Raw genomic sequence first — 24277 nt, 5'->3', positions numbered from 1 at the left:
ATATTAGATGCTCCGAGATCGTCAAATTTGTAATCCTGATCTAACATAAAATTCAATATTTCTCAAAAATTAGGTGACTCTAATGCAAGAAGTAACAGCGGATATAGATGATTTTGTGATCTAGTCCAGTAAATTCATCCACCAGTTATCTGTGTAAATTCGTAATACAGCATTATGTATCAACCCTTTACACTAACTTTTCTCCTTTGTAAGTAACAATGGAAAAAGTTCGGTGATACAACAGTGAACAACAAAAAGCAAGTAGCAATAAAACGAAGAATGTAGAAATTGTAAGTATCCGTGCATTTGGAGAGGGAATTTGTCCTATATTTATTTACCCGTGAATAATCAATATTTCGGTGCTAATCCAAAATCTGAGCCATTCTGAAGCGAGAAATTGCATGTAAGCAAATCTGTATATTTTTTCTTTTTATTTAGTTACTTTCTTACCTATAGAGAATATTTCAGATACACGACAGGGTAGGTCTCTCAGCCAGAAGCACTGTCAAAATGAAATGGGAACACATATTAAAAAAAAAAAAAAAAAAAAAAAAAAAAAAAAAAAAAAAAACCTAAGTATTAAGACAATAAATGTCCCAGAAACACAAATCGAGTCCTATTATCGCTACAGATGACTTGCGGAAGAATTAAAAAGTTTCTTTTGACACAGAGGCTTTCAACCTTTTCCACTCCCTACCACCAAAACATATGTAACATTAATACCATCATAAGTCGTACGTACCACCAACAGCAGCTCGTATATTACCAGTGGTACGCATACTATAAGTTGAGAAACTCTGTTTTAACTCATTTACAAGAAGGAAATATGTAAAGGAACCACAGTTTTACTCAGTTTAGAAGACATTGCCAAGTTGCTACTCGTATAACAATCTACAAGCTAACGAAAATACAGGAAATGCTAATGCAATTGTAAAGTATTGTGTTCCCGGTTTAATGCGGTTTTAATCTTCATTTTATAAGCGTTTCAATCCGAGGGTGGAAGAACAGAAAGCACAAATAATTCCATACGAAATAAAACAAGAACAAAAGCTAAATGGGGTTTGTAATACTAAGGTTACGTTAGTAAATGAGAAACTTTGTTTGAAACTTATCAAATCAAAATGAACCTTTCCTCTGTGAGGAAAACAATTCAGTGACATGATGGTATTACAATATATGTGTACCTAATGAATCCCAGTCTGCATAAGAAGTTGAAATACGAAAAAAAAAGAAGTATATTTCTGATAATACTGAATTTCAAGAAACTGTATGAACAGAAAATGAAATGATTTCCTACAGGAACTTCACGCAAACACATAAACATGCAAACAGAAAGAAAATAGAAAAAAAATGCACGATAGTGAATTATTTATAGGTTTTGAAAATCACGTTCTTATTTGTAGGGAAGGGTCAAGTTTATAATAATGTGAATATCGAGTATCAAGTACTATAGAAGACTATAGAAATAAGTAGTTGTGCTATTACCATTGCTATAATTTGTGGAAAGTTCTATTTGCAAGACACGAGAAGACATCCAGAAGAAGAATAAATAAATTATTAAGACAGTGACAGGAATAACCTTTAGAAGAAAAGCACAAAAAGGAAACCCAGAAGAATAAATGTAAGACAATGATAAAAATGATCTTCTACAGAAAAATAAAATACAATAGTCAACTATTGAATTATATTGTGCTTAAAAATTCATATTGAGACAACAAAAAGGAAAACAAAGAAAGAAAACAATAATACATTTAACCATTCTAATCTAAAATAGTGATAAACAATTTAATTGTAAAATTTTATAAGGATTCACTTGGAAGATTATATTATATTCTATAAATAGCCAAAAATGAAGCTTCAATTGTATCTAAAATAAAGTGAGTTAATTTGAAACTGCGGATACAGAATAAGCAAATACATGTAAAGAAATTTAAAATCGTAAGTACATTAGAACAAAAGATTTCTCTTTCTTTCGGATTTATGTGACCTGTCATCAATTAAATAACTTGTTCCGATAATTTAATATATTGGAAACTGGTGTTTAACTTAGTACCTTTCAAAAGTATGAAGTAACTGTCAGCTTTTACCGAACATATATCTTTTTTCTTTCTATTTTTTTTTAAAAAAAGGTAGAAACTATTGCAAAGAAATTTAAGAAAAGAAATAAATGAATAAAAATAAGATGGAAAAAAATAAAGTATGCCATAACAAATTATTGTCCATGAAACAACTTATAATGAATCGGTGTGATAATTGCTAAATGCTTATTTAAATTCTATTGTGATAGTCATAGATGTAACTAATCGACAATAAGAAGATATAAAAGAAGTAATCTGAACTGATTTTGTGGGAAAAGGACTGCATCTGGAAGACATACTTCTACAACAATACGTAACATAACAGTAATTTTCCAATATTGATTTTGAAATTTTGGAAAACATGTCACAAAAAAAAATATATATATATATATATATATATATATATATATATATATATATATATATATATATATATATATATATATATATATATATATATATATATATATATATATATATATATATATATATATATATATATAAATAAAAATTGAAGTCAACACACAATTTCGAATGGATAAAATAAGGAACACATGTCATGGATCTAAGATCTTGATAACGTGAGGTTTCCAAAGGCCTCTATAATTTTAATAGTTAATTCTAAGTGGCAGAGATTATATTGCGAATTAATGCACTTCTGTCTGTCTCTCTCTTCATCGTTTTACTAATACGTTACTAGCAAAATCAAGTTTAGAGGTTACAGAAGTTATTTTGGAATTGAATGAAGTAATTACTAGCATGATCTTGAATTAATAATAATAATAATAACGCATATAAACAAAAATGTGGAGCTAACTTCGAATATAGGAAAGTATTTTGACGAAAGACTCTTACTGCACCAAGGAGATCAGTTCGAGAATTGCCATAGCCAAAGAAGCATTCAACAAGAAAAGGTCACTCTTAAATAGCAGCCTTAATATTGGACTTAGGAAGAAGTTAGTCAAGTGCCATATATGGAGTATTGGACTTTATAGTTCAGAGATTTGGACATTGCGGAAATTAGAGAAGAAATATTTAGTGAGCTTCGAAATGTGGTGTTCGAGGAAGATGGAGAAGATAAAATGGACGGAAAAAGTCACAAACGAAGATGTTTAAAACAGGTAGGAGAGAAGAGGACACTTCTAGCCACCAATCTTCGTAGAAAGGACAATTGGATTGGATACATCTTGCGAAGAAATTATCTTCTTCTTACCACCATAGAAGGAAAGATGGAAGGAAAGCGAAGAATAGCAAAAGTGAGCGACGATTTGAAAAATAGAAGAAAATATTGGGAGTTAAAAGAGGAAGCTGAAAATCGAGAAACATGGAATAAACATTACCAGACCCAAACTTTAAATTAAAAAGAATTAGAAGAAAACTCATTAGTCTCAGAACCTGCCAAAAGGCAGAATAGTTAATAATAATAATAGTAATAATAACAACTTGAAAACTGAATATAGAATAAGAAAATAAATCGAATGAACAATGAATTGGATTTTTTAAACTGGCTAAATACTGATGTATAACATGAAGAAAAAATGTCAATGGGTGGCCCAAAAGTAGGTATACACCCCTGCGTTGATCAAGTATAACATTCTAGCTTATAGGTTTATTTGCTTCGTCTTCCGAGCTTAAGGTGTAAGTAAAAGGACATTACCAGCAAATAATAAAGAAACTAAGTCTCCCTAATGGATAACAATAAGAAATTATATAAAATGCATTGATCTGATCAGTACGGTATTGTATAACTACTTTTGGGTCACGTTGTATAATGAAACACTAGTGTCGATGGAATGTAAATTGTATAAGTACGTGGATGACAAGAACGAATATATATCAACGCTGAAGATAGTTGAGATTCGATACAATTAAAAAGAAATAAAATAAACAAAATAATAATTGCCACTCGTCTTTTAAATATAAGTACAGAACAAGAAGTGTTGTTTAAAGAGTTTAATCGAGTTTTTGTTTCTTGTCCATCCCGAAGTGTTCAGAAGAAAGGAAAGAGTAGAAGAATCGAATTATATTTGAAAAGTGCTCAACGAAAGTGACATCAAACATGTATGTTCTAGAAATGTCTTAAAATAAAGAAATAAACTTATAGTTTAAACAATAAATACATACTGAATAAAAATAGCGTGTGGTGGGGAAAGAGGGAGCAATAATGTATATCTATGCATAATAATAAACATAGTTCATGGTATAATGCTTCATTCACTCACTTTCACCTATTTTCTTTTGTTATTCCTTATAGCATAGGGACCTTGACAAATTTTTATCATTTCTTCCTGTATTGTGGCACCTCTCTCATTTCCGTTATCTTTCTGCCTCCACTCATATTCTTCTGTTTTTTCTTCTTCTTCATATTGTTCTTATCTATATTGTTGTTAGTAGTATTATTCCCTTATTCATCCCTTATTCCCTTATTCTACCTGACTTTCTTCTATTATTATTATTGACTCTCGCTTAAGCCCTTCTCTTATTTTATTCCTAATTGCCAAGTTTGCTATTTTTCTGAAAAATTTCATTTGTACAGCTGTTACTTTACTTCCTATTTCGGCTGCTATCGGCTAACCGGCAGCTCTGTACAGTAAAACAGGCAAGTACTCATTTCTATATTGTTGTTGTTTTTTTCGGTATCAATGTTTCCTTTTTTTTTCTAAAATTGTTTTACCCATTTGGTAGTACATTTGTATTATTGATTGTATTCTAAGTTTAATTTATTTTTTTCTTTTTAGTTTCCCTAGTAAATATTACTACTATATATTTAAATACATTTATTCTATCTCTATTCGTTTTATATACCATTTGCTTCTTTGTTACTTATATACAATATTTTACTTTTCTTTCAACTCATCTCAATTCCTCCATTTTCCAACTAGAACTGCATTGGTATATTAGTTTCTGCAACTTTGTTACTTCATTCGCTATTGCTTCAGTGCTACATTATATGCATACGTTAGTGTCTGTAGATCATTTGCACATTTCAATGTCTTACTTTTAATTTCAATTGCCTACGTTCATTATTGCACTTTTATCAACTACTAGTATATTATTTTATTCAACTACTAGTATAATTAACAGCTAACTCAAACTATCATCTTGTTTCAAAACCTTTTTTCCACGTAGATTGTTGTTTATTTTCTAGTAATTCTACTTTCCCAACTACACCTCGTAATATACAAGTTACTCTTATTATTTTCTCTAATACTTTTCCTATGTAATGTTTTGATATATTTGCCTTATTTTCGCATTATTAATACCAGAGGTTCGATCTATAAAACCTTGAGCTCTCGTTTATATTTCGTTACATTTTCCATCACTCTTCATGAGCTATATGTATAATTTTGTATCTTTTTTCTTGTTCATACGAACATTGTTCTTCCGCGTGTTTTCTTACTTCCTTTTCAACTATTTTGTATATGGATTAAGATTATTATTGATGACAAACATATTGCTTTCCCATTCTTCATTCTATACTTTTTCTCTCCTTGTTGTATATTGGTGCTACTATATTCTATTTTCCCTCCTCTATTATTTGTTCCATTTCCCATACCACCTTATATATTTGCCACAATTTCCTTTCAAGACCTTACTGTCCAACCAACTTTGATGCTATTCCATTTCCTTCTTTAGTTTTCCCTACTTCTGTTAGTTTTATTGCTTGTTTCGCTTCTTAAATTATTATCCCTTCTTTCTCTGTTTATTTCTTGTTTGTCTCTCTCTCATGTCTATTTTATTTCCATATTCTTACTTTTCTTCTTTAAATTTCTCATCATAAAGTCGTTTCCACTCTTCAAATGTTTCTTTCTCTTCTTTACTATTTGTTGTTTCATCAGTTTTTTTTTTAATTATTTCTCCATGCCTCAATCTCTCATGTTATAGCCAAGAAAATTTGCTTTTTCTCTCTTTATACGTCCCTTTATCTTGTATGTTTCTACTTTTGTGATTCCTCCTGCTCTTTAACAGCTGTGTGACCTCAGCGTTTCACCATAGAGCTATTTTGTTTCCTTCTACCTTCGTTCTCTCGCATGTTTTTCGAACTATCATTTTATTATGGCTTTAACAATTTTCCATCCTTTTATTTCTTATTTCTTTTACCTCTGTTTCTTTTACCTCTGTTTCTTGTTTGATTTCTTGTCCTACTCGTATACTTGTTACAATTCCTTATAAAGTTCTCCTATCTCTATTATTTCATGAATTTCCGTTAAAATTTAAATCTGTTGCTTCACTCATCATCAAATTTAAGATCATTACTATTGGAAACACTTCTTTCTACTCTCTAACTTTAATTTCTACCATCTTTGGTTTTATTATTCCTTCTCTTTTTTTCAATCTTCCTACCTGTACTTACCTTATTTTATATTATTCTTTTCCTGTATTTTAAGTATGAATTTAAGGAATTTAGATGAAAAGTAGACGAAATGATAGCTTTTATAGTAACTGTTTCATCATACAAAACAAGTTTACACAAAGAAAGAAGAGTTAGAAACATGTATTAAAAAGGCAATGAAGCTGTGTCAGTTTACTCCATTGATTTACAACTCTCTATGATGAAAACCCAACATATAATCTTCTTTTGGCTGCTTGTTTTCAAATACTTTTCTATTTATCTGACTTAATCCCAACATTGTATATTATACTTCTTCAACTTTCCACTATTTCCTCGTGTGCCTTTCAATCAAAGGTCTTATATTACATGTCAAAATTTTCTTGTTCGTCTTGCCCTTGTATCATTTCTTGTTTAAGGCTGTCTGTACTATAATTTAGCATGTCGGTGATTAGCCCAATAGTGGTTTCACTAGAATTATGTTTTTAGTTTCTTTCCGGTTTCTGAGGGATTCTTTTATGGCGCCTTTTCCGGGTTGTGACTTTTTTTGTCAGTCCATCGTTTATGAAACGTTTACCCCACTTTTCAAGTGGATATTAGTGTTCGATCTTAAGTAGTAGGTTTGAATTAATATAAAACTCACTAGACAAAGCTCGAGTATAAATAGTGTATCGGACTGTTTTGAAGTTTCCTATGATATTAATACTAAAAAATGAATAAATAATAAAATAAAATAATGTGTTCCTGATGTTCTGATATATATCTTTTTAGTAGAAACATATAAGAAGGCACAAGCAAATTAGTATGTCGGGTACTGTACTGCAATAATGGAAACAATTGAAACTATTTTTATGTAACTAATAACGATTTTAGCTCTTTATTTTATGCTTAATACACAGCTACTAATTGCATATTTGATGGTGCATGTAAGAAATTTAAATTAATGAAATGAAAATTAATTGGAGGTTGAATTGTATATTTTCCTTCTACTGCTAAACTAACATTTTTGAAAACCTAAAATCATTTACATAAGTGACCACAAGTGTGTTTCGAGTATATAAGTAAACGATTCATGCAAAAAGTAGACGATCATCTGAAACAAGAAGCGTACGAAAAAAAAAAAAAAAAATGACATAAAAACAGTTTGTTGGCGAGACGATGGAGATGAGTCAGATCTTCGTTTTATGTGTGTCTCAAATTTATTAATTGACTTTCCTTTGTTTCTTTGTTTAAAATTCGCATTGGTTTATTGATCATTTTAAATAAATTTGACTAAATTACCTACCTATATCATTTGTTTAGTTTGAATGTTTAAAAATTTTGGAACATTCTTTTGTACATCGCGTGAATACAGGTAAGGTTATTTTTTTTATTGATTCTTTTCATCAAGTTTAAGGTTTTAGCATAAATTGTTTTGTTATTGTTGTTGTTAAATACATAAAGTATGTTTAACTAGAAGATCAGACAACAGAAGATCTTTATATAGAACATACGAAAATTTAACCTGATAGTTTTGTAAGAATGCCACTGCAGAAATTCATGATAATTATTTACAGAATATAATGCCATCATATACAAAGGGTGCTAGGAAAATTTGCAATACGAGGCAATCTTGTGTTACAGAAGTCTGTTTCTTGGTGCATGCTAAGACATGTTCACACTTGCACAGTAACCACTGGGCCAAGTCGATGGGCTGAGATATTCATTAGCGATGATAGTCTAAAGTTCTTGCTATGGCATCTTGATCATGAAATGGAGTATGAGCAGTTTTGTGGTATAATTTTGCGTGTGGTTTAAACGTAGACCAGTGCTTAGAACAAATGACTCTTGCACTGGATGATCTCTGTCCACATTGTACGACTATATTCAGGTGGTACAGAGAATTCAAAGAGGAAATTTCATTCTGGAAGACGTCGAGAAGGGGGAAGGGAAGGCCACGAACGTCAGTCACGGAGGAAGACATTACTGCTGTTAGGAAATTGCTTGACGAAGGCATACGAGTGACCTACCAGCAGATTGAGGATACTTTAGGCCTAAATGCACCAGCAATTCGTTTGACTTTGCATGATCATTTGCACGCGAAGAAACTTTGTTGTCTCTAGGTGCCGCATAGTCTGACTAAAGAGCAGATGACACGATGTGTGACCTGATGCCGGGAGATGCTGTTTCATAAGAGACAATCTAGATATGTGAACAACTTTGTGACGAGACTTGGTTGTACTATTATAATGTGCTGGCCAAGACTCTGAACAAATTTTGAGTTTTTGATGATGAGGATACACCTGCTGCTATAAGAAAATCCCGATCAGTTAAGAAGAAAATGATAACTGTATTTTTCAAATAGAATTGACTTGTGGAGCGTGTAATTTTGGACACCCAAAAGACAGTCACAGTTAAGTAGTACACTGAACAGTGCCTGCCTAAAGTCATCCAATCTGTGAAGAACCTACGACCAAATTCAAAAATAGACACTTAGTTCCACCATTATGACAATACTCCAGCTCACCGCGCGAAAGCCTGCACCGAATATTTGACCAGTATAGAACAAACTTCTTGAGCATCCTCCTTACAGTCTACACCTTGCTCCCTGCGACTTTGCACTGATCCCGTTTGAAAAAGCTGAAAGGAATGCGGCTTTTCAGTGACTGGGATCTTCTGAGGGCTTGGTACAACGAGTGTGCCCCACTCCCTAGTGAAACATAGCAGATCTGGTTTAGCGATTGATTTAGGAGAATGGAGGAGTTGATTGAATGTGGCAGAAATTATTTTGAAAAAAAAAAAAAAAGTAAATAAAACTGTATTACAAAACTTTCCTCGTACACTTTGTATAATGGTGAAAGTATACCAGCTATTTATGTACAAAAACTTACAGCATATTCGGAAATCATATCGTGTCTGCTGGCAATTTTATACAAGTTCATATTCTATCTAATATGTAGGATTAATTTTTATCTAGGATAATGAGTGTACACAAGTGTTGCTCATTGCTTTAATTGAAATCACGTTGAAAGCAAATTTTTCAATCTGATATCTTTTATTTGAATTAATCTCTTCGTAATTTGCGTATTTCCTCCTGTGAATCTTAACTACAAAAAATGGATACACTTCTATCAACAGTATCTGTTAAGTAGCAGTTGGCACATTGGCTTCATTCCCATAGTTCTTGTAATTATTAGTGTTAGATTAATTGTTTATCCTTAATATCTCTATGCAAATCTAACAGAGAATGGATTCATTTTCCTTGAGCTTAAGCCTCTAAAATGAAAGTATTAGATAGATTATGTTAAAGTGTTAAATAGATTATGTTCCTTTGTATATCATTAAGTTATAACTGTGCATTGTTTAAATCTTCTACAACGTTAATATATACATATACCATTCTTGCTTCTGTTTGAATTGAATGATATGAGGGGAGCCATTGCCGTACATGTTTAAGTATTGTTATGTGTCATATTATTTGGTATAATTACATGTGTGTTATAATAAATGTGTCAATAGAATAGAAAATTTCCTACATAAATATTATGAGGAAATAGCTGGTATAAATAGCCACTCATAAATAGCTGGTATACTTGAAAATGTCCTCATCTTGTACCTCCTGAATGTCCTCTACGTATTCTAGGAGAACAATCCTAATTAAAATGGAGTTACTATATTTCAATTTAGCTACATAAGCCTTAAATGGGAAGATAGCTTCTATAATTCATTTATTTTTAATTGTTACAAAATATTGTATCGTTTATTTGTTTATTATCATGACTTAGGAAATACGAGAAAGTAGCAATAAAAATAATTTGCAACATTACAGTATATGATAGTTTCATAGGGTTACAGCCAAACTTTAAGAGACAATTCCTTATGCCATATCAGTGAGTTTGATAGACAGCTTAAGCTCAGCAAAGCCAAGAGTCGACTAAGCCAAATACATGGTATTCTAAAAATCTTGGACGGAATTTTGAACTGGCAAATAGTAAGTGCTAGAGGTGGTTGCGGAGTAGAAACCACCGATGTGAGTGGAGAAATGTTAAGGTTGTATACTTGACACTGTCCTCATCTTGTTTGACATTTCGGAATCACTCAAAATTTTCAAACGAAACAGAATCATGTATTGTAGCATCCATCCCTCTCAAGTTCAAGAACGCAGTCTCCCTAAAATGCACTGTCCCTCCCCACAAAAAAAAAAAATAAATAAATAAATAAATAAATAAATAAATAAATAAAGAAAGAAAGAAAGAAAGAAAGAAAGAAAGAAGTAGTAGAGAAGACCGGAATTGGTTCGATTCTAACAGAACCAAGATAACTTACAAAGAGTGAAACAAGTAATTGACTGGACCGAAACTCGAACCGAGATCTCCGGCATACAGTACCAATGCTTTACCCACTACGCCACCAGTCTGCTTCCCAGAACAGCTTCTCACTCTTGTAGTTGGTGCTCTCCACTCAGACGACATGGCTTGTACTACAGCCTAGCTGTGTGCTTGGACAATTCAGTGTCCATACACGGAAGCAGACTGGGTGACGTAGTGGTTAACGCATTGGTACAGTACGCCGGAGATTCCTGGTTTGAGTCCCGGTCCAGTCAGTAACTTTTTCAATCTTTGTATGTTATTGAATTCGCACTTACAGATGATTTGATCTGTAAAAATAACTTTAATTGGTGGTTTTCTCATTTCATTAATATATAAAACCGAGATAACTTGCTTTATAGTCTAAATTTTACTCATTTTTTTTAAAGCATCATTATTATATAACATAAGATGCATTTGCCATTCTTGACGGACAGTTATACTTTATCCATCAAAAGATCTCATGGATATAATATGCGCCCTAAGACTGCCCTGTAGGCACCCCTGGTGATATGATAAATGTTTTAGGCCATACATTTGTAAAGAAATCTATTGATTAAATGATTTCTTTCAGCTTTACGTCCCACGGTTATGTCGTGTAGGCTAGGGAAAATGGTGATGATGAAAATGAATGAAGCGGTAGAACGAAAATAAGGAAAAAATAGAGAATCTCTAGGAAACCAACGCACACGATATTTGTCAACCACCAAATCCACTTGATGGGAGATGAGATCGAACCAGGGACCACACACACACAGTTAGAGGGGGACTGTACCAGTTACCGTGCCCCAGAAACCTATTGATGAAACCAGCTGTGCTAAACCTTGTTCTTTAAGGGTGTAACAAATTCTTCTTTAAGCAGCTCTAACAAAAGTAATTTCACCATTTTTTTTTTCTTAATTCTACTCCTAAAACACATCACACGACATGTTCCCGTTTAAAAATTTTAAATTGATTCCAAAGTGACGGACATTAAGATAACGAACGGTGCTAAATGTACACCCACAACATTTCACTTCTTCCATATCATTGATTTCTAACTTAAAACCAGTGGTGCTATTCAGCCGGTTCGAACCGGTTCGATAGAACGGGTTGTTAAAATATTTCGCGTTCGCAGAATTGTTTGTTATACCCAGACATAAACACACATATACATCATGACCTAGCCAAAAGTGAAAGAAAGAAATCAAACAAATTAGATATATGAGGCATCGGATGGCAAAGTGGTGTAACTTTTTTACAATAAGATTAAGTCATTTCCGTGAAATTGAAACCATAACTTGTTGGATGGCAAAGTTGCGTATCTCAGGGTAAAAGAAGCAGGCCATAGGCCAAAAGATGGCAACAGAGAGAACCGATTTGTCTATATCGATTCTAATAAAAGTTTCAATATATCAAAATGTCTCAAAACTGACTTATGCCACTTTGCCTCATATGTCCGTGAACCTGGCAGAACCCATTTTTGGAAATCGAAAATAAATCATACAGTTCATTTGTTCATTGTTTGTTCACGATTGTTCTCATAATTTTTTTGATTGTTCACGATTTATAAACAATTTATATCAAAAACATGAGCGGTGCCAACTTCACGTAGCAGAACCCATTTTCTGAAATCGAAAATAAATCATGCAGATAAGATTTCTATATATATATCTTGTATTTCTATTAGCATAGCAAGTGTGTGTATTGCAAATTTCAGCTACAAGGGAGAGCTTTTAGAATATAAGTGTTTCACAGCCAAAACCAATTTGACATATTTGAAGAATGTTACTTTGCTCTGTACATACCAGATGATTAATTGAGGACGGAGGAAATGGAAAATTTTATTTTAAGTGTCTTTATTCTTAGAAATTGTTACAGCTACTGGGTTAAACATACGCTCTCTCAGAACAAGGTATAAGCGTTTTTTTCTTAATCTCAAATGCTCAGATATCAAGAATGAGAACTAGTATTATATGAGTGAAGTGGTGATGGTTATTTATATTTGAAACACATACATAACATTATCAACAACTGTTTATCCATTGCTGGATAAAGGTCTTTGCAATACTTTTGACAACCATTTATCTTCAACGATTCATTTCCAGGATATTCGATGTGTTACCTATTTTCATCATAACACCTTGTATTATATAGTATGCTGTATAGGTCGCTACATATCACAAGAGAATTATACCTATATATTTATATATTATAGTTATATATTTAGATATAAATTATACAGAACCGATTGTTAAAAAAATAGAACAGCACCACTGCTTATAACCATTCTAAGCACTTACAGTTTTTCAATGAAATAGCATGACCCAAGATTTTAGAACACCCTGTTTATGGCCTTACTTTGACTTTGCTTATGTCTAAATTCTTAATTAGACATAATCAACTACCTCCAAGTTTGTTCATAACCTTTCGAAACACGATGTATACACAAGGGTGTTATATCTTTTAATGTGTTTGTGAAAGATATTATTGAGTGTACCTTGGACTCTTCTTTTAATTATTTTAATTGATTTAGTTTAATGGTTAAATTATCCGTCTCATGAGGAATTATACCAATGCTCCATGATTAAAATAAAAAGAAAAACACAATGCAAAATTTGTACCTAGAAACAATGTTAATCTTATGTATGAAATGTAATAGTTCTCCTCGTATTTACTGTTACAATAAAACTAACAAAATTCCCTGGCTTTGCAATTTGTTCCTATTCTGGGAACTTCCTTTGTTGTTACTTGAAACTGCAAGTGATTTTAAATTTCTATGCTTATATTTCTGTGACCACGTCATTATTATATATCTGGATTCACATGTGTAAAGTACCATCTAAAGTGATTACCCACAGTGCATAAGTTAACGAATGAAATGTGATCTGACACTAATTATTTTGTTCTTTATCATTACAGAAAGAAAGACAAGGACGGTCTCCAATGAAGGCAATTGCCCTATTTTTGAAGAAAGCTTCGAATTTCAGGTGACGTTGCCTGAATTGGTTCTTCTTAGGTTTGTTGTTCTAGACGATGACTATATCGGAGACGATTTCATAGGTCAATACACCATTCCATTTGAATGTTTACAAACAGGTAATAGCTGCTTGTTTGAATGTGATTAAAACGTCACAATGCATGCTTTTTTTTATTTACATAATTTTCTCTTTCTAAAGATTAGGAATTAGATTTTTGGGCTTTCGGCATATACGGGCATGTTAGCCCATCACGTATCCATCGGCGATCACACTGCGGTGAGAATTGAAGAGGAAAAAAGAAATGTGGCGGCCTGTGATCATTATGTTAGGTACCATCCCGGCATTTTCCTGCTATGAATGAGAAAAACACAGGGAAAGTCTCATTCAGGATGGCTGGCCTGAAAAGACTGTTTCACCTTTCCGACCAAGTGTCCCCACCGGGAATTGAACCCGGGACCGATCGCACCAAAGGCGAGAAAGGCTACAGCGAGGCCACTCCTATCTTTTAAACATGTAAGTTAAAATAGGTTATGCTCAAGTGATAAAGATATATTTTCGTATCGCATAGGGTGATTTATAATTCCTGTGACAAGATTTAGAAGGTGATACTACTCACAAATCCAAACCAGAAAGACTATATGAAGAGAAGTCAAAAGTCAGCTTCGTTTCTGAGTTGCAGGCTTTGCAATATGTGGGAAAATTATCGTCAGATCATATAGGGAAAGAAAATCAGCTTTTTTAGAGGTAGTGTGAACAATTAAAAAAAAAAGTCATGTTTGATCTAATCAATAAATAATACCTAATTCTAAATATGAAAGATATTGAGCAAGAAACATTCATATTGGTGTCTCTTTGCTTGGAAGATTATACAATATTCTGTGCTTTCTATTAAAAACTCCTTCTCCAGTTTCTCAAGGTTATTTGTGTACTATTGGTTTGTTCATATATGGCATTTACGAAAAGTTGCCACACCGCTTTCCTCAAAGTCAGCAGAGTTGTATATGGTACCTAAAGTTCATTTTCCCTACTATGTCACACAGCTTAGAAATGAAATTTAATTGAGCTTCCTTTGCATAGCATTTTTTCTTTGGTTTGTTTCCGTAAGTAGAATCACATCTCAAACGTGGAAACATGAATTCTGAAACATCCGGTATATTTAATAACGGTATTTAATTTAGGGGATGCTACACAGAAAACAAGAACACTAAAGTGCATATAGAACTAAAAGAATTTCATATACGTGCCTTTACCGAAAGCATATGTCAAGTTCATTTATATTGTAGTACGTGTAGAAAAGTTACTACATTCTTTAAAATTTTATTAAGTTATGGCAGTTTTTAAGTTTTGTGCTTGATTGACTTAAATTATTTCGTTAAAGTTTTGGCATTCGGTTACAATAAAGGGTGACGATTTTTCTTTAAAACAGATTAAGTTGAAAAGACTGAAAACGAAATTAGGTTAAAAGACAAAATGGGAAATTACGCTTTTTTTTTTGACTAGAAGCTATAAATTCAAAATCATTGTTTTTTTCGATCTTCACTTGTACAAACAATTATAAGCAATTATTACTTTTTTTTTTTCTCATTGTTAAAAGACCTTTAAACTTTTTCAAATGGTCTGAAAAGGATGTTTAAAACCGTTTTCGCTTTCTTTCTAGAAGTATTATATTATTTTACTAAGTCACAAGTAAGGTATTTAATATCACAGTATTTAATATCTTGACGAAAATCAAGCTCTTCCAGTGCAGAAGGGCCAAAGAAGTAGTGTTCCATGCATTAAGCTTACTTTTTTATTTTATTTTGAATGTCATTTTGAGGGGGAAAAGATACATTTTAGTACAAAATGTTTGAAACAAATCGAATATTTTCTTACATATACACTCGAATTAAAGAATGCATACAGTGCTTGCATACAGTTTGAATTAAAATCTACCGTTTTCTATTAAAAGCCGTTTGAACAGACCATTTTTTGTCAATTGTGGAGGTTTGAAATATCATCATTAGAGCTAGCACATGCGATTTTATTTGCCTCTTTTCCATGATACTGTAATACGCAATACGAGGATTCTGGAAATACTATATACAGTAACGTTAGCGTTTCAATATTATAGAAGTCGGAAGAATATACTTTTCTATGTTTAAATTATATTAGAATATTTTTTTTAAGCCTATTCGTTTATTCTTCATAGTAATTTGAAGCAATGCATCAGAAACCGCTGTTCGAAATGCTTCAGGCGACAAAAATCGCTCACCATGCATCTTATTTTTCATGTATGGTAACAAAAAGAAGTCATTGGGTATTAAATCGCCTGAGTACGGACAATGAGTAGTTAAATCAACATGTTTTCTGAAAATAATCAACAGTTTAGTGCGCTGAGTGGAAACTGGCGTTGTGATAGTAAAGAATCATGTTACGATTTGGATTTGTTTTACACAATTCTTTGGGGACCTCTGGCAAACAAATTGTTGTGTATCACTCAGCATTTACAGTTATTTTTTATCTTCTAAAGCTATTATTGCCATATGCACGATGCAACCAAGGAAATAACCAATCCTTTGCTTGGTAGCACGCCTTGAATTCTGGTTTTGCTGTTGGAAAGTTGTTGATTTCGGTTCAATTTGAAATACCTAAACAGCGAATTGCTGTTTAGTTTCTGGTTCATGTGAATAGAACCAAGTTTCATTTCCTGTAACAATGTAGTATACCATATTTGAGTTACATCGGTTGAAGTTTTGAGCATTTTTTACACCATTTAACATGATTCTGTTTTTGAGCTTCGGTCAAGTTGTGGATCCAATGGTTTGAAAGTTTCCGTACATTCAGGTGATTATGAAAAGTCACATGTATTGCATTCGTGTCAGCGTTCATAGGATGTCTGAATCTCCCAGTATGTCACATGCCGATCTCTCTTAATCATTTCACGCACAGTATCAACGTTACTGACTAGAACACACGTGAATGGAAGACCTTCAAGAAATTCATTATTGAGAAATGTGCAACCTTGATGGAATCAGGATAACCAATTGTACACATTCCTATTAGATAATGCTTTATCTCTAAAATACAAACAAAGTCACTGGATGCAATGTTTTGGTGTTAAACTTCATTTGAAATCGCAAAAAAAAAAAAAAAAAAAAAAAAAAAAAAAAAAAAAAAAAGCACAAAGTATTCACAGGAAATCTCTATTTCTCACACAAAACTACATATCCAAACTGATGTGAAGAATAAACGAATCGGTTTAAATTAACAATCAAAATTAATTTAAACAGAAACGTCTATTCCTCCGAATGTTGTAATAGCGGAATACTGGCATCTCTATAAGTAGTAGTTTGTAGAAACTTTTCTAGAGACCATCGTATATATATATATATATAACACATTACACAAGCAACGCAATTACAATGAATTAAAATTTTATTTACGATAAATTGCACTTGGAAAGACTGTTAAAACCACACTCAGGGCAAATATTGAGTCAGATCTCTTGAAATTCTTAAGTCTTCACTAAATAAAAGACCGTTTCAAGTTTTTCTGATGTGTTTCTTTCATTTTTACGACAATAATACCCCATATTTTTTTCCTGTGTATCATAGCATACACACTACCAGATGAGCAGAATATTTATCTTGATATATCATACAATAATTTAGAAATGTTCCAAAAAGAATGGGACGAACGAGAACCGTACTTTAGTATAATTAATTAATTACATCGTAATGTGTAGTTAAAGTAAATAATTTACAAGAATAGTATAAACTTCTATATGTAATATATTGAAATTATCCACGTTCTAAGATTTTTTAGTCACGTAGAGTAAGGAAATGGGAAGACTGATCGCTAGTAGTGTATCTTTCTCTTTCTGTCCTCAGGGTATCGACACATTCGCTTGTTATCCAATACGGGAGAGCCTTTAGAGAACTCTTCCCTCTTTGTCCATGTAGCTATAACTAACAAGAAAGGTGGTGGGGTGAGTAGGACTTTTGATTCGCATGTTTGGTGTGGTGACAGTCTTGTAATAGCTTTACTTCTGATCAGCATGAATGAAAACAAAAATGGATGTTTATATTTTCAATAGAAGGAATAAATTGTTACACACTTTCTTGCTCTTAAGTAGTATTTAAGTTTTTCTTTTTTTTTTCCTTTATTTACTTAGCTAATCATTTTTATTGATGTTTTTGGATTTCGTTATATCTCTGATAACACTTACGTACCAAATTGAAGTATAATCGTATAAATGTCTTCTAAAGTATCACACCAATACTTAAGTTGACATTACAATGGGATAAAATGAGATTTTAGTTGTTATTCTGCGTTCAAGGGAACAAGTGAATAATTCTCTCTATGATGAGGTTATGGAAATGTTGATTCTTAGTTTCACATCTGCTTTTTCTAAACAAAAGGTGTACCAGTTACTTTTTATTTATTTATTTATTTATTTATTTTTTTTTTTTTTGTTTTGAATCTTGAGTTGAGTTGATTTTGAGTTTAACGTCTCGTTCAGCAGCGAGGCTATGTAAGACATGGACCTAACGATTAACGTGGAATCCGAACCACATGAGTTCCCGCCGGGAATCGAACCCGGGTTTGTTTTATCTTTACCTTGATATTTTTAATGAAACAGGTGAATCTATATTGTCCACACTGTACAGGGACATGGACACTATAGTGTATACTGTTTAGAAAGATTAACAAAAACCTAATAATATGATGCTGAATAGTGAATTATTATTCGTTATCCCTACACTGATGACAATTGTTAGGATCACTCAGTAGAATTTATAAGATTGTGCTATTAAAATATCTGTCCGTCCGTTACTCTGCACGATAACTCTTGAACGGATGCAATTGTTTAGTACTCTGTTCTCTGCAATAGATAGAGTAATAATTTTGGTCGACTTCCGTTAATGGAGTCAATCCGTTAAAATTTTAACGGTTTACGGCGACTTGAGCGTTGGCTATATATAGCCCATATCCCATACATAAGAGCAAATTTTTGAATTGTATTTTTTGCAACAGATAACTGGAGGGATTTCCTCTGTCGAGTTCGTTAATGGAGTCAATCCGTTAACATTTTAACGGTTAACGGCGACTTGAGCGTTGGCTATATATAGCCCATATCCCATACATAAGAGCAAATTTTTGAATTATATTTTTTGCAACAGATAGCTGGAGGGATTTCCTCTGTCGAGTTCGTTAATGGAGTCAATCCATTAACATTTTAACGGTTAACGGCGAATTGAGCGTTGACTATATATAGCCCTTATCCCATACATAAGAGCAAATTTTTGAATTGTACTTTTTGCAACAGATAACTGGAGGGATTTCCTCGGTCGAGTTCGTTAATGGAAACAATCCGTTAATATCATAACACGTAACGGTGATTTTAACAATTACTATCCATATCTTATACATAGATATGTTTCGCATTATTCTTTCAACTGTATTTACAAGAGTGTATTTTGAGCATTGGCAATAAGTAAATGAATATCTAATATTTCTTTCTTCTTAATCATTCCCTCCGCTTTAGGAGTAGATACAGAAGAGCTGACTATTTTTTGATTGAAATAAAGAAATAACACGAAAGAAGCTTTGCAAATGACATCTGATGTATTATGCAGGGTGTTCGGAATAGGACTGGTGTTTTTTAAAAGTGTATAGTTTTAATATGGTCAGAGATACAGAAGAAGAAAAAACATGCATTTGAAAGGAGAACTCAAAAAAGCTTATTTGGTCTTACTTGCAAGTCATTCTAACTCAGTGTAACTCCACGTGAGCTCCATTTGTAACTCTTACAATATCTTCCCTGAATTCAATCCCTCTCCACGTATTCTGTAGCATCTGAAGTGTTACTGAAGCAATCGCATTAACAATACCGTTCTTCAGTTCATCAAGGTTACGCACCTTTTCACCAGAATACACAGGGTCTTTCACATACTCCCACAGGAAGAAGTCCAGGGGGGTAACATCAAGAGAGTATGAAGGCCACTTTTTGGCCCATCATGGCCTATCCAACGGCCAGGAAATTCAGTATCAAGGTACTCCCTCACTTGTAGGCTCCAATGTGGCGGGGCACCATCCAATTGGAATATCACTTGAGGTTGCAAATGTTGTAACTGGGGAACAGCAAAGTGTTGAAGCATGTCTAAGAACACATTTCCTGTTATGGTTTGTTCTATGAAAAAGAAGGGGCATTATGTGTTAAAGCACACCAAACATTCAATTTGGAACTGCCTCTACAATGTTCTATGTACACATGCGGATTCTCAGATCCCTATATCCTAACATTGTGTCTGTTAACACAGCCAGACAAGTGAAAAGTTGCCTCATCAGAAGAAACAAAGTTTAATAGGAAATTATGGTCATAATCAATCCGGCCCAGAATTTCGGTAGGAAATGCTGGTCTCTGTGACTTATCGTTGGGATTAATTTCTCGCAACAATTGCACCTTATACACGCGCAAACGTAATCATTTGTGTACCACATCGTGCACTGTTGACTTTGGAATTGCCAATTGCTCCGCTTGCTGCGCGAATTGACTTCTCGAGCTACGTGAGAAACACTCTCGTATTGCTTCCACATTTTCTTCTGACACACGCGATTTACCACCGTTGTTGTTTCACTACACTCCCCGTTGATAAAAAATGATCCTTCCATGCCTGAATACTGTTGCGTGATAGAGGATCTTTGTGGTAAACACGTCGAAAGTTTCGTTGAATTTGAACAACACTTTTTGCCTCTGCAAACCACCACACGCATTGCGCCTTTTCGACTGCCGACGCCATTTTTGTTTATCGGCGATACTAGCGCCGTCACCGGTAGTTGTTCAAGTATGAAAATTTGCTGAACAAAACTTTTTGAGTTTTCCTTCAATATGAATGTTTTTTTTTTCTCTCTTCTGCATCTCTGACCATATTAAAACTATACACTTTTAAAAACCATCAGTCCCATTCCGGACACCCTGTATATGTATGTGTGATGAAACTAGATGTTTACTATAGTAGCATTTCGTTACGCCTTTCACGAACATTTAAAATTTAAGTTCGTAATAAAAAGCTTTCTTCTCCGCTGTGTGGTTAATAAAATAATATTCTTAATAAGAATAAATAACAGGCAAGAATTGAATGACTTTATTTTTTACTTTTCAAGATTATCAAGTTTTTGGTTAAACTATCTTTACGTTTTGAGATATCGGTAAATAAAATGTTACGCGTTTTGCAAAATTTGGTTCAAAATGTGTGTATAGTAGTTCATGTTTTTATATACACTCATCAAAGTCTGAAAAATAAAAATTATTTTCTTAACCAAGAACTAAATCTTCCGTAAGTACTTCAGTTTACTTTACACGACTTAACATGTACCTAAGCTTCAAAATCGTTAGGTCTGCTATTTATGTAGTTAATTTGTTACGTAAGTGTTATTCTGATCAAATACCATCGCTAAACAAGTTGTGGTGTCTTGGTTTATTTTATGGTTTATGGTTTATTTTATTAACAATTCAAGTGCTAATATATATATATATGCCAATTGTTTATTGTGCAACTTTTAATCGAAATGCATAATATGCTGTGAATAACTTTACAGAAGCTTATGAAGAAGAAATCCAAAGCTGACAAACTCCACACAGACGTTCGGACGGTTGGTTTGAAACAGATTGATGAACACTTGAAGGTAATAAAAATGTTTTATGCTGGTAATTTAGTATAGAATTCCATCAGTTATTATTTTTAACAAGAGTTAAAGCTTTCGTAAGTCAACGTTCGTGCGTGATACACAGTCATATTATACATTATAAACGTTTTCCACGTAACTTCCAAAACGAATTTTCAGTTTTTTGTTCATTTGTTAGTCTCACTGAATTTGAAATTAATTACTATCAGTGCAGTTTAATACTTTCTCTTGTGTAATTTTGTAGGTGTTTAATATTTTCGGAATTTTTATGAATTTTACTATTCTTGTAACTTAGCTTACGTTTCTCACTCTTTCCCTTGTGTTTGGATTATTATTCTGCACTCAGTTTCAGTCAAGTTCTGCAAATTAAGGTTTTGAGCTGACTTTTTCTTTGGCTATTGACTTTGTACTCTTCTTTTCCTCATCTCTGCTTTAGCTTTCGCCATACTTTCTGTTATGTCCGTGAGAGGTATCGTACTAATAGCAATAACTAACTTTTTCTTAGACATCAAGACATCGATAATTCCTACATCAATATTCATGAACATTCTGTTTATGATTGAAATGAAAGGAATCGAGTTTCGAGGAATGACTTTAATGCGTGTAATTTATGTTTATTCGTGTCTGTAAAATTGTTCCAAGTACCGTATCGTGACTGGGCATTGACAAATATGAAGTGAGCACATGCGTCATAATTATAGATGTTTGTATAATAAAAGTTCTGTAGATGATACACTGCAGTACAACTATTAAATATAGTTTTAATGCTCATGTCGGATCGACGGTTGGGTAGAGGGTCCTCTTGTTTCTGTAGTCTAGCGTCGTTATCCCACAACTTAGGAAATCATTTTGTTCTTCAACTAATGCTCAGGTTATGCACTTACTCCTCTCGTAGCGAAATAGTCCTGTAGGTACACTCATGTCCAAACTTATTGTCGCCTGTCTATAAATATGTTGTTGTAGGAATATAATTTGATAACGAATTCGCCCGGTATTTTTTTTATCATGTTAGCATGTGTATAATAGGTAAAGACATGTACGTAGCAAATTTCATGTCTAAAGAGCAGTAAATAAGAACAATAAAACGATAGTAAAACTTTATTCTCCATTTAGCAACATTTTGTTTTACTCATTCTAATTTTCGTATTTATAATTCTTTTCCTATGAAATTTACCACAAATATACATTTCCCGATTATACACATAGTACCAGTATTAAAAGTACCCCGCAAAATCATTATCAAATTATATTCTTACAAGAAGACAGTTATAGATATGCGACAATCATTTTGGACATGAGTGTACATGTACCTACAGGAATATACTTCTCTTATCATGTTTGTCAATGCACGATGACTTGTATAACGAATTGACTTTGATAAATGGAAACAAATTCAAAGACAGAATTACAAAACAGTTTTTACAGATAAATGATTAGTCAGTTAATCATAAAATGAATTTTCAAATATCCAAAGTTTCGTTTCACTATCCTTTGTAATTCATATTGAAGAGTAATGAACTAAAAGTACAATCACGGACAATAGTTTAATAAATGAGTATGCGATCTACGAAACTCATACGTTCTTGATTAAATTTCGCATTGTGGTAGTCCTTAAGAAGCTTAGTGTTCATCAGAAATATTATGTATTTGTATTTTCATCCTTTTTCGTATATTAAGTACAAGACTACATACTATACGTATGATTCGGATTCGTTATGGTTACAAATTATCTTAATCTCTACATCGTACACATTTACAACATTGCTACTAGTAAAAATGATTAACCGTATTTTCATATACTACACAAATTATAATCTTATTCACACTATATACATTCTCTAATTTAGCTATTCAATTACCGAATAAAAGCAATGAGATATCAGAAATTGTTTGACTAGATTTCTAAATTTTCCCACATTCTCTACTGCTTTAATGTTGGTTGGTAATTTATTATATATTCTAATTGCCGTATCTCGGACCTTGTACATATAATGATGTATTATCAGGAAGCATATGGAGATGATTTTTTTTTTTTTTTTTTTTTTTTTGTTTCTAGTGTTATATGAGTATTTATTTCCATTTAATTCTGAAACACATTTCAAGTTTTATTTGGCAAATATTAAAGTGTGAAATATATTCTACTATGTGCAGGCTTTTGGTTCTCAAGTTTTGGGTCACTGAAGTTGGGATTTGATCTTAGTGAAATTAAATAGTAATAATAATAATAATAATATTAAAAATATTTAATAGCTATTATGGAGCAAATGTGTAATTAAACGATAATTTGAGGCGTAAGAAGTTGTGGTTGATAAGAGATGTTATAAATGCAATGTATACTTATAACACAGATTTGCTAAATAAAATCAATGATGGCCGTATTATTTTACGCAATACCGAAACTTGAACAATTTTTAATAGTAGATTATTATTATTATTATTATTATTATTATTATTATTATTATTATTATTATTATTATTATTATTATTATTATGTGTTCCATGCAAGTGATTGTTTCATTGTTCTTTATATTCAAGTTTATAAATGTTAAATGTCAACATTCTTTTTCCATCATTGGGTTTGGAATACTACATGTAGTTGCCTAATTGTTTCTGATTACAATAATATTTTCCTTCAGGTAGTGGAAAGTGACAGTTTTGTTCCAAAATAACTATATAATATTTATATCATTTTTTTCAAGCTAACAAAACCTTTTATAGAGATGAGAGAAAGAAGAAAAAGAGAAAAGAGTATTTGTGGATGCATTACTGTTTTATTTCTCTCTCTCTCTCTCTCTCTCTCTCTCTCTATATATATATATATATATATATATATATATATATATATATATATATATATATATATATATGTGTGTGTGTGTGTGTGTGTGTGTGTGT

The 24277-nt window shown here is 32.4% G+C and overlaps 1 protein-coding gene across 1 annotated transcript in view; it reads left to right on the top strand.

The window, feature by feature from the left end:
• LOC145688051 (inactive phospholipase C-like protein 2) overlaps positions 1-24277 on the top strand; it is a 662718-nt gene that overhangs the window by 611422 nt on the left and 27019 nt on the right. Inside the window, exons 14-16 of the mRNA XM_081761756.1 lie at positions 13656-13832; positions 17584-17681; positions 21296-21382. Coding sequence (XP_081617882.1) covers positions 13656-13832; positions 17584-17681; positions 21296-21382 — 362 coding nt within the window. The remainder of the gene's footprint in view (positions 1-13655; positions 13833-17583; positions 17682-21295; positions 21383-24277) is intronic.

Source organism: Thermobia domestica, chromosome 6, assembly GCF_964235325.1.
Source record: "Thermobia domestica chromosome 6, izTheDome1.hap1.1, whole genome shotgun sequence".
Lineage (NCBI taxonomy): Eukaryota > Metazoa > Arthropoda > Insecta > Zygentoma > Lepismatidae > Thermobia > Thermobia domestica.
The sequence above is the reverse complement of the archived record's forward strand: the minus strand, read 5'-3'. Positions and strand labels throughout refer to the sequence as shown.